General features: G+C 45.0%; 1 protein-coding gene across 1 annotated transcript in view; it reads left to right on the top strand.

The window, feature by feature from the left end:
* The window catches only part of TMPRSS3 (transmembrane serine protease 3), a gene marked incomplete at its 5' end in the record, with an annotated part of 17,388 nt that extends 4,226 nt beyond the window's left edge, over positions 1 to 13,162 (top strand). Inside the window, 9 exons of the mRNA XM_042032724.1 lie at positions 186 to 309; positions 1,331 to 1,456; positions 2,167 to 2,210; positions 2,928 to 3,093; positions 4,464 to 4,633; positions 5,954 to 6,049; positions 7,292 to 7,434; positions 8,580 to 8,732; positions 11,493 to 13,162. Coding sequence (XP_041888658.1) covers positions 186 to 309; positions 1,331 to 1,456; positions 2,167 to 2,210; positions 2,928 to 3,093; positions 4,464 to 4,633; positions 5,954 to 6,049; positions 7,292 to 7,434; positions 8,580 to 8,732; positions 11,493 to 11,513 — 1,043 coding nt within the window. The remainder of the gene's footprint in view (positions 1 to 185; positions 310 to 1,330; positions 1,457 to 2,166; positions 2,211 to 2,927; positions 3,094 to 4,463; positions 4,634 to 5,953; positions 6,050 to 7,291; positions 7,435 to 8,579; positions 8,733 to 11,492) is intronic.
* Positions 13,163 to 13,824: the final 662 nt, after the last annotated feature.

Raw genomic sequence — 13,824 nt, 5'->3', positions numbered from 1 at the left:
GGGGGGGGAAGGCACACAAAAATTCTGTCAAAGAATCCAAGTGATGAAAAAGACAAGTAGCCAAAACTCAGCGAGCCAGAAAACACAGACACCACAGCGATGCCTTGGCACTGTTGTGTGCCTATTGTGTGCCTGATGTTCATCTTCACAGCTCACTGAGGCTTTTCTTGTCCTGAATCTCAAAGTCAGGCTGAGTGGGAAGAGGGCAGTGCTGCAAGTGTTCACCTTTGGGTCCTGGCGAACAGTCTGCTCCGACGACTGGAGAGCAGAGTATGGCAACACAACCTGCAAACACCTGGGCTTCTCAAGGTATGGACACCAAAGCCAGAAACTTTGGCCTTCTGAACAAACTCTGAAGTTTTCAATGAAGCCTTGTGTTAGTTTGTGCTTTAAAAATGACTTAACGATCCACTTTTGTGAGTGATATGATTGAGGAGATTTGAGATGATGTGGGAAATAGCTCTGAGTACTTGTACATGGCAAATTCCTTTCATTACTGCTATAAATCCTGCCTGATGGCTCAATACAATTCCTTGGCTAAATCTTCCCTGTGTGGTACAGGTACCCAAATCCTATTTGTCACTCTAGTAGCCTGTCAGAGAGGCACGAAAAACATGAGCATTTTCCATGTCTTTACTTCCTCTGTAGGTAAATTGCATATACAATTCATGTCATGACATCTGTTAGCATTTAAGGTCCACCTCCCGATTAGAGAAGAACATGGCGAGGCAGTTCTTGCTGGATTGACCCCATTCCTGAAAAAGCACCATTTCTTTCACAAAGTTTCACAAAATTGAGAAAAATTTGAAGTTGTGATTTGCCATGATGCTCTGTTATTTTACAATGGCATCATTCTGATTTCTGTTATGGTTAGCAGTATAAAGCCTCTTTGAATAAGTTCTTGTTGCCTTTAGGATAAAATGGATCTCAATTTCTCAACAAAGAAGAGAAGAAAAAATTAAAAATCAATCATCCTCCCTGCTGCAAAACATAACTGTAGAGAAAGGAGACAATGAGCTTGTTAGTGCCTCAGGAAATGTGCCAACCACTTACAATGAAAAACTTCATTGTAATATTACAATTAAAATTTACTTTCTCTGCCAGTTAAATGTAACTCAGCATGTGTGGCTTCCACGCATGATTATGTCAAAAATACATGCATGTGGTAAGGAGCATAGGGGGAGGATAGAATTACTTTTATCAAGTGCCAGAATCTGATTATTGTGGTTTTCATTAGCAGAACCTGATTATTGTGGTTTTCATTAGTGAATTATTTAAGCAGATTGCTGCAATGCTGTCTGGGGAAGCTGTGCTGATGGTTTATTTGCAGTTATGTGAGTTCAGGTTACCTGCCCGTGGCTGCAGTCGAAAAGCAGTTCCAAAGACATTTCGTATCCCTCAGCCACTGGTTCTCAGCTGATCAAGTGACATCCCTGCACAATGCCACCAACCTCAGGTATGCCTCAGCTGCTTCATCCTGACAGAAAGAGACCAATCAATGGAAGGGGAATTCCTGATAGTTTGGGATTGTTGCTGTTTTTTCGGGCATGTAGTACTTTATAAGTGCTTGGTGTTACACATCCCAGACTGAGGTTCAGCAGCAGTCTTGCTGGAATATGAACCAAGAGTCTGATCCAGGACCTGTTAAAATCAACAAAGGCTTTCAAATGAGCTGTTTCAAATGACTGTTTGTCCCATTATGCCATTTTTTTTTGCAAATGGATAGACACCAGGCACTTACATTTTTCCATTGTGAAGCAGTTTGTTTCGGTTTGCAGATCCTTACATGTTTCCCAGTGGGTTTATGAGCCCTTTATGGCCCATTTATTCCTCCTGATGAGTGCTTGTTTTTCTTAGTTACCTTCCACTGAGAAGGGAGCAGTGGTTCCAAGGAGACTTCAGACCTGATGATGAGCCTTCCCTCATGGAAAAGTGAACCCCTCCTCAGCAGGGTGGCATATGGTCTGCAGCCTCCTGATGGTGGCCAAGCTCCTGACGTCAGTATTTCAGTTAAAGGCCCTAATTAGATTGGAGGAGTTCATGCCTTTGTGCCTCTTTCAATATATGAGTTACTTTCATTTATGTGCACAGGAAAATGATACAATATTGAAAAAAACTGCACTATTTGTGAATTGGGACTAATGATGCACTGTCTTCTCATCTCAGGGAGGAATGCACTTCTGGCAATGTGATCATCTTAAAGTGTTTGGGTAAGAATCAGGAAAAGTGAAAATAAAATCAGAAACTACCCTTCTTTATACACTGCATGGCAAGAGGTGGGAGCAACTGTGTACTCAGGGCATATTATACTATCAGTTTATCACACCAAAGAAAAATTGTAATTTTTGTGTAAAATATGAAAGAATTTCAGAAAGTGAAAATAGGCTGGGAGGGCAGCTTGGAAGTGTCAGATAGCAGGGGCATTTCAGTGAGAATCCCAGTAGGAAGTGTATATTTAAGGACTGTGTGTTGAGTCCATGGGCTCACACTGTAATTCCAACTCTTTGGCATCTTGGCAGGAAAAGGAAAATTCTGCCTTAATTGAATTTTCATCCCCCACTTCCCCATGCCAGCTAGTTTTCTGATTGGGATACAAAAAAATCAAAATACAACAGCAAAATCATCACAAGGGGAGAGGAGATGCTTGAGCCTGCCTGTGTGGGACGCTGAGGATGAAGGAGGGCAGAGCAGGGGGGTTTTACAGCTCACCTGAGCACTGCACCTGCAGGGGAGAGACATGAGCCCCACAGCCCCCAGTCCATGAACGATCCTGCAGGGGTGGGAGGGAGCAGGAGAAACCTCTGGGAGCTGTCACATCCTGGGATGTGACCATGGGCATGGTCCTGCTGCTGTGAGAAAAGGGGCTGGAGGTGACCCAAACCAGGGCTGTGTTTCCTCTCTGGACTGTAAGCTTTGCTTCCTGGCAGCCTGTGGCACTCGGGCCAGCTACGGGCCGCGGATCGTGGGGGGCAACGCGTCGTCGCCCCGGCAGTGGCCCTGGCAGGTCAGCCTGCAGTTCCAGGGCCACCACCTCTGCGGGGGCTCCGTCATCAGCCCGCGCTGGATCATCACGGCCGCCCACTGCGTCTACGAGTGAGTCCCCAAATCCCCCCCTGCTCAGGGGCCCCTCTGCTTGCTCTTAAAAATAAGCTGCAGGACACTCTCACGCCTCATCCGTAATATTTCACCTGTTTCTCTCTCTTCTTGCATGGGGCTCTATTGAAAAAAATCTTCCCCGAGACGTTGTCCAAATGCAGGGCCCCAGCTTCCAGATGTCCTGAGCACTCCCAGCTTCCTGGGAAATCAGCCTAAAACAACACTTAAGTGCTAGATTTTAGGTATCCCGATCTGTAGTTTCTGTACGTTGCATGTACAGAATTTTTATTTGGCTTCTCTGATCCACTGGAGCTTCAAAATAAGTCGCAGGATCCCTTTCAAGTTGACAGGATCAATCAGTGGTTATTGGTCAGTTGTACAGTGCTTTGTGCCCTTTGCCACTTACTCACTGCTCCTTTTTATGCAGTTGAAGAGGTCTTCGAGCTGTAAATAGATGCTAAATTGTTATTTAAACTCTTCTTTGTGTAATTACAAACATAGCCCTCTCTCTTATTTATAATGAGCTGTCTGGTTTTGCAGTCTTGCTTGATGCTAATAGTGCAGGAGAGCTCCTCTTGCTCTTATAAACTCCAGGCCACTTTCACCAAAGACATTTCGACAGCTAAAATGGGATTTTTCTGATCACTTTCAAGCATCCACAACATGGATGCCTTTTTCTGAGTAAATTCTGTACAATGCTTTTATACCCAGTAGAGAGAAGAGGTGGGACAGAAAAACCCCACTCCTAGTTCCTATTTAGAGCCCTGTGTTGCCATAAAAATAATTACTTAGGAATTCAGCATTTTAGAACTTTTGTCCTTGACTTTGTCCCCCCCAACCAAGGTGGTTGTGGTGTGTTTGAAGGGTGATGGGGATGGGAGCAGGTAACACAACCCACATTCCTGGAACTTTTTCCCAGGGGAGTGAGGGCAGAAGGAGAGGAGCTGCTCATGTTCTGGAGGCTGAAGGATGTGCCAGCTCATGAACTGGGGCAGAAACACCTTCCAGAAGGGCAGCTTCTCTTTGAAAATGCCTTGTCACAAGTGCCACTGAGGTCTGGCTGAGTGCAGATGTGCCAGGCAGTAGCTGTGGGGTCTCATAGGGGCACAGACAGCTGGGCTGATGAAAAACTCTCACATATTTGTAGAAAGATACAGATAATTGCACAGATAATATATCAGTGACCCAATCTGTTTTGAAAAGATTAGATGCAGAACATAGCCATTATTAACAGAGAGGTAAGCCAGTACAGCAGACTGGAGTTATTGGCCTGTAGAGTTTATGTGGTCCATAAGCTCAGAGGACAATTAGAAAAACCTGAGGGCTTTCCTGGAGGTTTGACACTCTCCTCTACCCCTTTGTTCCAGCCTGTACTTGCCGAGCTCATGGAGCGTTCAGGTCGGTTTTGTGACTCAGCAGGACACCCAGGTTCACCCACACTCTGTGGAAAAAATCATATACCACCGGAATTACAAACCCAAGACAATGGGGAATGATATAGCGCTGGTGAAACTGGCAGCACCTCTTGCTCTCAATGGTAATTTATCTCTGTGAGCTTTCACTTGGCTTCCTCACCTTTCCCAGCTGAAACACCAGCAGAAACCACCCAGCCTCAGTGTGAGCACCTCCTTTGCACTCCACATCCAGGCATGGACAGCCACAACGTGCTGCAAAATGTTCCCAGTCCGCACTGGTATTGATTTACTGCAGGCATTTATTAATAGGCAAACATTAACTTTATTCTTTCTAAATATTCTTCCTATCTAAAATAAACACCCTGCCTCGTTCTGCTTGGAGGTCACAGAGATTTTTATCATGTCCTTTCCGTGAATATTGGGGGATTCAGCAGTGTCCAAAGCTGAAAATCAACCTTAAATTTCCAAGAGAAAAAAAGGCAATTTGAATATAACGATGATTTAGATGAAAACTACTTTTATTTTCTTGGTAAGATGCTACCTGCAGTTGATACAATGGGTTGAAATAATATATAATAATATTGTATTAATTGAAATGCTCACCTGCCAATGCCTCCTAATCACTGTGAGCTGACTGCAAAGGGGAGCTGGCAATCTCTGACACATCTAGACGGTCAATTCTTCAGTCAATTCTCTTGTAATGGTTTAAACTTTCACTTTTAATGAAAATTAAGCTTGATACTGTTCTGATTTGTATCTCAGCTACTGCTGTTTTATTTTGCTTATGAATAACTTTGGGAAGCTGTAAGGAACACTAGTGGCTCTGCACCTGAGCAAGATCCCACTGTGTTCCATGATGGGGGCTTAGAGCTGGGATCACTGCACTGTGGAGAACAGAACCACTGGGAACTGCCCAGTTATATTTTGTATTTTCCCTCCTTTTACTCAGCACCAGTTTGTCCCTGCAAGCATCAAGCATTGATTTTATCACATGAAATTCCATGTCCCAGAGCACAGAGGCGCCGAAACTCTGTGAGCTGATGGAAGGGAAGCAAAGAGCCCTCCAGGAATCTTGTTGTCCTTTCAGGGACGTGCACACCCAGCTCCTTGTCTCACCCAGAAGCCCTGGGACCTCTGATCTGCCCTTCAGCTGCATTTCTTGTTTGCTCATTCTTCAATTTATTGACCTGCTGACACATCCTTCTGTGGCTTCATTCCCAAAACGCTGCTGTGGGAGTTGTCTCAAACCCTCAGTGTTGCCCACAAGACAAAAACCTGCAGAAAACTGCCAGGCTATTTATGTGGGGAGTGGGTGGTGTTCATCACAAGTTCACTGTGAGCCAAATCTTTAAGTTTTTCTGAGACACATAAACTTTTTTTGCTAAATTTTGATCCTGTCTTATCTCTCTTTTTTTTCCTTTTTTCTTTTTTTTTTTAAATAGGTCACATTGAACCGATCTGTCTGCCCAATTTTGGTGAACATTTCCCAGCAGGAAAAATGTGCTGGGTATCAGGATGGGGAGCAACTGTGGAAGGAGGTATTTTAAATAGTCTGCTGATGATTTCACTGCATGCACACATCTTACATACAGTGAATACAGGGTTTGGTTGGGGCACTGTTGAACACTAAATTTTCTGGAATACCTGGAGGAGGAAAGAAGATATATTACTGAATTTTATGCACAAACTGAACTCCAAAAGTGGTGTGCCAACTCTTATCACAAGGAATGGATGGTATCCTCTGAAACAGTTGAAAATTACACATATAAAGTGCCCACAGTGTTGTACTCAGCCTCAGTCAAAAAGGCTGTGCCCTTTAGAACTCCAAGCATAGAAAGCACAGTATGAATGCAACACTTAACCATCCCTTTTTTTTAGAGACAGCATATGTGTATTTTCAGGCAGGTTGCGTGATGTAGAAATTGGATGAAACAACATCAGAAAGAAAAGGGAAATGTTTAATTTTTTTTTTTTTTACCATGACTCACAGGTCATGTTAATCAATAATATAAACTGAACCACCTTCATGTGAAAATGTGTGAATTGTCAGGTAATTGTTTTTTATCACTCCTCATTCATGCCATTGAACGTGTTCTTTTTGTTCAGAGAACAAGATCAGAACGTTACCTGACCCACAGATAACAGCCCAAGGTGGGGAGAAAATGAAAGCAAGGTTTGCCACATTAAAAAAAAAAAAAAAAACAGCCCTTAATTGACAATAGGCAGTGTGCAAATACTCCCATTTGTAGAAGGGATCCATTCAGGCTCTGAATGAAATAAAATAAATATTTATAAAGTAAATCAGATATTTGCAGATGATTTGTTGACTAACAGAGCAGGTGATAAGTTCAGAACACGTTTTTGGCACTAGTACTGAACACAATGTTCAACAAGTTTTTTAGTTCATTAGTGTCATTGATTGTCTAGTTTGAAGTGAAAACATACAATGTCCAGATTTTATTGTTATTTTATACACTGTGATAATCCACATCTCTACAGAGTGGATAATTACTGTGTTCTGTAAGTGATGAGACACCACATTGCCTTACTTTTGTCTTGTCATTTAACCTTCTTTCTTTCATCGTTCCTTGCCAATTCCTTACATATAAAACATTCTCTGTTTATAAATGGAGATTATTTTCAAGGACAGGAAGGTTTTTTCTGGTTTTTTCTGGGTTTTTTTCTGTGTTTTTCTGTGTTTTTTCTGGTTTTTTTCTGGTTTTTTCTGTTTTTTTCTGGTTTTTCTGGTTTTTTTTCCATTTTTTCTGGTTTTTTAACAGGTGATACATCCGACACCATGAATTATGCAGGTGTTCCTCTGATTTCCAATGCGATTTGCAATCACAGGGATGTCTACGGTGGGATCATAACTTCTTCAATGCTTTGTGCTGGTTTCCTAAAGGGAGGGGTGGACACCTGCCAGGTATGGAAGTTTCCAAACTGCAACTGTGCTCATTGGAAATGGAAAAACATGAGTGATAAGTTATCAGAAAGCACACCCAAGCTTTTCTTGGGCAAACATTTGGGTTGGTGCCATTTATTCTGCTCACCGCGATTATCAATCACAGACCACGTGCATTCACACGCTACAATTTCCTTTTTATACTTCTTCTCTGGACTTTATCTGTTACTTCTGAAGCCAAATTTGCTTAAGGCATATTTTGATTTGCTGCATGTGCTGCAGCACGGTGCCATCCTTTCTCTGCCTTGGCTGTGGCCTCTGCACTGCACTGAATTGCGTTTCCCTGCACTGTGAGCAGCTCCAGAGACCTGAAAGGTGCAGAAATCCCATGGTGAAAAGCAGCCAGCTAAGGCTGGGGAGGAATTCCTAGTGGAAGGTGTCCCTGTTCCAAGCAGGGGGCTTGGATCATGAACTTCAATGTCCCTTCCAACCCAAACCTCTCTGGGATTCTGTGGACTTCATGTTTCCAGACTTGCTCCATCCCATCCACACCTGGGACAAAATAAAGCAAAGGCAGTGGGTGCCTAAATCTGCATTTCATCCCCTTTTTGCACACAACCCCCCCAAAAAGGCGCCACCTGGCACCACCTCTGCCTGGGAGAGCTGCCCAAGGCAGCGTGCTCAGCACACAGCTCCACGTGACAGGAGGAGCCCTGCTCACCAGTGGGACTGGCCTGTTCCAAATTCCCTTTTTTCCAGTTGTTGTGCTGGCTCTGATGCTTGTAGGGCAGGAAACCGCCCAGCAAAAAAGAAATGGGGAGTTTTCAGTACTTAGATGTGAGTCCATTGAGTTGAGTCTGCTTAGCAAAGTGTCTGGGAAGGGCTGGAGAAGCAGGCAGGAGCAGGCAGGGAAGGAGGTGAGATGTGAGCTTGGTGTTGCAGCCTTGGGCTCAGCTCAGCTCAATAGCCAGGCAAATAAAAATATAATCTAATACACGTCTCAGAAGTCTCCAAGTCCTGCTGTAATGTGCTTTTCCCAGGACCCAGAAGAGAGCAGAGAAAAGACTCTTGAATTATTGGACTGTGTCTCTTCCCCTACCTCCCCAAATAGACATTTCCCTCCTTTTCTGGGACCTTGACACTTATTTTCATTCTTTTTCCCTCAGGGAGATAGTGGGGGGCCTTTAGCATGTGAAGATATGAGTATCTGGAAGCTGGTGGGGACCACCAGCTTTGGAGTGGGCTGTGCAGAGAAGAACAAGCCAGGCGTCTACAGCCGAACCACTTCCTTCCTGGACTGGATCCACGAGCAGATGGAGGTCTGGGATTGCCCTGTTCCTCCACCTCTGGTGTCACTTTGCTCCTCCTGTGCCACACGGGGTTTTGCCTGTATTTGTGAGAGCTGAGTTGTGCCATATAGACATGTGAAATTCGAGGGGGTGTTTGAGGATCAAGGCAGGTCCTCGGGCAGAGCAGGGTGCAGGGGTTTAGTGAGGGGCTGGGAGCACCCCACAGGGGTAGAGAGGAGAGGACAGCACATCCATATGGGTGGGGATCACTGGGGAGGGGGACTGGAGCAGAGCAGGGAGGTGTGGAAAGGCTGAGTCAGGAGATGGGCGTCAAGGAAAGAGATTATAGGGAACTGTAACTGAGTACAGTTCTGGTGCCCCCAAAATAGGAAGGACATGGGACTGTTGGAGCAAGTCCAGAGAAGGGACACAAAGCTGGTAAGAGGACTGGAGCACCTCCACAAAGAAGACAGGCTGAGAAAGATGTGGCTGCTCAGCCTGGAGAAGAGAAGGTTGTGAGGACACCTCAGAGCAACTTCCAGTGTCTGAAGGGGCTACAGGGAAGCTGGAGAACTCTTTGTCAGGAACTGGAGTGACAGGACAAGGAGTAATGGGTACAAACCAAAAGAGGGGAAATTTAGGCTAGACAGTAGGAAGAAATTCTTCCCTGTGAGGGTGGGCAGGCCCTGGCACAGGTTGCCCAGAGCAGCTGTGGCTGCCCCATCCCTGGCAGTGTCCAAAGCCAAGCTGGATGGGGCTTGGAGCAGCCTGGGATAGTGGGAGATGTCCCTGCCCATGGCAGAGGTTGGGATGAACTGATCTTGAAGGTCCCTTCCAACCCTTAACGCTCCATAATTCTGTGACTTGATTTGAAGCTGTGAGGCTGCTACAGAAAGGTCTGGGGAGTGGAAGCTGAGTGGGCCAAAGGAATTGCAGAGAGAACACGGTGTTGTCTGGAAGGAGAGGAGAGCAGAGACAGGGAAGTGAGGGGACACTGCAGCCACCTTCACCTGACCCAAGGGTGGCCCATTCCCTGCTGAACCACTCACTGGAGACCAGCTCTGCTGCTGTCAGCACCTCTCCAGTGCTGCCGGAGAGTCAGCTGAGCAGAGACAGGCACTGTGCTCCAGTGGGACTCCCAGGCAGGGCTCCATTGCCTAAGCAGAGGCATGCAGAGACATTTTAGAGATCTCAGGCTGTCCTGCTGGGTCACAGGTGTTCCTGCAGAAGGCAAGGATCTGCAGCTCACCCTGGGTTGTATCCACCATCCATCCCCATGGGGATGGCTCGGATACCCTACGAAGGCACAGGTGGTGCCGAGTGCACTAAGACACCTCAAGTGGCACTAGACAGGGCAAGTGCAAGGCAGGTGAACCCTCCCCCAGTGCCCTGGGAGGATTCTGGACATGCAGACACAGGTAGAGAGCTGTGCACAGGCTTTTAATTGTAATTTTCCTGTCTTTGTGGCAAAGCCATCCTAAACACCAGAGCATGCATCCCATCCTGCTCCAGCCTTGCCCTCGCAGACAGAGCTGCTGTTCAGCATTCAATGCTGTTCCTTGCTGGAATGAGGGAATGCAGGGATAGCAATGATGCTGTTCCAGCCCCAGCAATCCAGCAGTCCAGGCACGTGATGAAACCACCCCTGTCACCATCTCATTTGTGAAATTTGTGAGACTTCCTCCGCAAACCAAACTGCCAATATCAAACATTCACAGACAAGCAAATGCCCAAAATAAGGTGATGTGTGCAGTTTCAGCTCAGCCCACGTCTGAATACTGGATGACACACACTCTTTTCACAGCTTATATTGCACATGAAGATTTATGCTATCACAAGCCTATCTGTCACTCAGAGAAAACAGGAAAACAGGATATTTCTGAATCTTCAAGACCTGTAATATTACTTGATTTTCTTCCCCCCAAATATATATATAATTGTGATTTTTTTGCATGTACTAACATTTCAGATGAAGAGGTCATATCAAATAAAATCACAGATTTCCATTATAAATGATCAAGGGAGAAAAAAGTACAGCAAAGTCTTCGTCGAGCCAAATGCTAAAATATTAGCTTTTTCAGAGGGACATCCTTCAGATGTCAGCATTAATTCCTCAATTTATCCCCTTAGAAAGGATTTCCAGCTGCAGCATGGAAACATAGACACTTTTTAATGGACTCGAAGCAAACCAAAAGAAAGTAGAATTAGTGTGCCCTTGGAAGTGGGGCCAAGGGGATGGCTTGTACCTGGCAGAGCTGTACTGGGGCATAGCCCAGATCAAACTGGAGAAGAGAAGCTTTGGGGTGACCTAACTGCAGCCTTCCAGTGCCTGAGGGAGCCTACAAGAGAGCTGGAGAGAGACTGTTTACAAGGGCCTGGAATGACAAAACAAGGGGGAATGGCTTCAAACCAACAGAGAGCAGATTTAGATAAGATGTTAGGAAGAAATTCTTCCCTGTGAGGGTGGTGAGACCCTGGCACAGGTTTCCCAGAAAAGCTGTGGCTGCCCCATCCCTGGAAGTGTCCAAGGCCAGGCTGGATGGGGCTCTGAGCAAGTTGGGATAGTGGAAGGTGTCCCTGCCCATGGCAGGGGGTGGAATGGGATGGGCTGTAAGGTCTCTTCCAACCCAAGCCATTCCATGTTTCTATGATCCTGCTGGCAGGACTGGCTCCAGCAGCCCCTCAGTTCCCCTGGTGACCTGAGTACAGTGGGAAAACCCCTTCAGAATTCAATGGGCGGCTACACCAGCATTTGCAACAGATGCATAACTGGGGTTTTTTTTTCCCCAGAGAGAAGAACTGCAGACCTGAGGAGAGTGGCCATGCTTTGGGCTCCTGAAAACCCACATCACGCTCCAGCCCTGCAGAAGGACCCATCCCACTCTTCTGGTCACCTGTTCTGAGCTTTGGACCTTCACAGAACACCTTTTACCATTTATTTTTGTTGCTGGCAGCTGCACTTGATGCAAACTGTTGCACATTCAGCCTGTTTTGGATGGAAGAGGCAGATGGATGCTGGATGATGAGCATGTGTGTTTACTGTCAGCTACAATTTTTACACATAGCAAAAAAGCTAAGACTGATAACCCTGAATGCTGTCACAATCAAGTTTTGCAGAAAAAGACCAGAACTTTGTATCAGGTTGCTCACTGTTACTTTAGTACTTACCTTCCAAGAACCAGACTACAAAAATTCCTTTTTTCCTGAAAGTATTCATGTAGGTCCATAAGAGGTCCATGCTCTGTTACTCAGGCAGCAGCAGCTTCCTTTGAATCCATAAAGCATGCAGGAAGCAGAAAGTTGGCACTTTTGACAAGTATGTTCAACTGTTAGAAAAAATAATCTCTGAATTCAAGTATATTATCATGTCACTGTGAACAAAGTTCCCAAAAATCGAATTCTTTGGTGTTCTCCTGAAGTAAATAGCTCTGAAATGAGCAACAAGTTGTAACTTGACTGGAAAATTCTGAGATGACTGAACCTAAATGGAAGAGGAGTTTCTTTCTGCCCTGCTTTCCCTCCCTTTCTCTGCTGATGGGACAATACAGATCCCTCACTCTTCGTGCCTATTAGTGACACCATCTGTGGATGGACTGATGCCAGCCAGACAAAGGACAAAACACCTGAAGTGCTGCTGTGGTTTCCTGATTTCCAGTTTAATGTAACAGCCTCAGCTATTTTTAGGCTGGCAAATTCTTGATTGTTTGATACTTGCCCTTTGTAAAAATCCCGGGTGGAAGTTGTCAATTTTAGAACTGATCGCCGAAAAATGGATAATATTGTCAGAGCTTTCCAATATCAGCCAAAATTGATCTTACCATCTGATCAAGTGCTGGTGATCTGCTTAAGATGTGGTTTTGGATGCAGTCTGTGTGCTTCTAAATCAGTATTTGCATCACCACTGCTGCAAATTCTGCCGGCAGAATCAGAACTTAATTTTTGCTGCAACGTATCAGGTCAAATTCGAGAGAAAACAGCAAACCTGCATGAACTGTCAACCTCCACATTGTTCTGTGGATACAAACCTTGATATCACAGGACACTGCACCAAAAGCTTTCACCCTGACTGAAGAAACTGCAGTGTTGGAATGTTGTTGAATGTTGCTGGAAAGAAGAGGGAATCATTATCGCAAAGCTGAAACAGAAACTGGGATTAATTTCAACTGACAGAAACATGACAGAACTACAACAAAGTATGTTGAAACCTTGTGCAGCTGAGACATTTTCGGAAGAGTTTTAATGCTCATTGCTTGTTATCATGACAGTTTCACAGCCCAACATTAGTATTACCAGCAGTCTGGAGAAGGGGGTGCTGCTCTTGGAGCTGACAGCGTTGTTATTTCATATTTCTGAAAGGACCCCTGAAAATTCCTTTTGCACTCTTGTGTTTCCATAAAAAGACTGTATGATAAGTATCCATGGTGGTCTGCTTTTATATTAAAGAGAAATCCAGTGTAAAATGAGGAAAGCTGCTGAAATCCTCCCAACCAGAAGCCACATTGACCCCCAGATCAATGACAGTCACTTATAGGTAGACCCAGCCCAGCAAGCCTGAAAATCTTCCTTCAATCTTCCTTCAATCTTCCTTCTCATTTCTGTTAAACCCCTTGCTGTGCTGTCTTAATTACGCACAGGCAGGATATAGAATCATAGAATCATGGAATGGGTTGGGTTGGAAGGGACCTTTTATCACCCAGCTCCAACCCCTTTGCCATATGAGTCCCTCCTTACAGCTGGATTTTCCTCCCCCTCCTTATGCCCATAATATTCATGCCAGAGGCTTTAAAATAAATATAATCACAATATTAACATGTTTCTTTATGTTAAGCCAGGTGAAGATACCTGGGGGTTTAGGACATTTGCTGTGGGAGGTGTTTTGTATGGACATGGGCATTGAATTTTATTCAAAGAGAAGTGGGACTGATGAACTGGTCTTTAGTGGTACTCAGTATTACAGCTGGAATGAACTGGTAGACAAAAAAGTAACTTTTCAAAGAGTTTTTAAGGCAGGCTACCAAGCCTTTCCTTTTCCTTGGGGTTTCTTCTCTTTATTCAACAAAAATAATTTTCAACACCGCATGTGCAGGTACAGAGGGCTGCCAAACCAGGTGGGGCTGAAGGC

The sequence above is a fragment of the Corvus kubaryi genome, unplaced genomic scaffold, assembly GCF_017639235.1.
Source record: "Corvus kubaryi isolate FWS band 111438036 unplaced genomic scaffold, C.kubaryi_AGA036_p1.0 133, whole genome shotgun sequence".
NCBI lineage: Eukaryota > Metazoa > Chordata > Aves > Passeriformes > Corvidae > Corvus > Corvus kubaryi.
The sequence above is the reverse complement of the archived record's forward strand: the minus strand, read 5'-3'. Positions and strand labels throughout refer to the sequence as shown.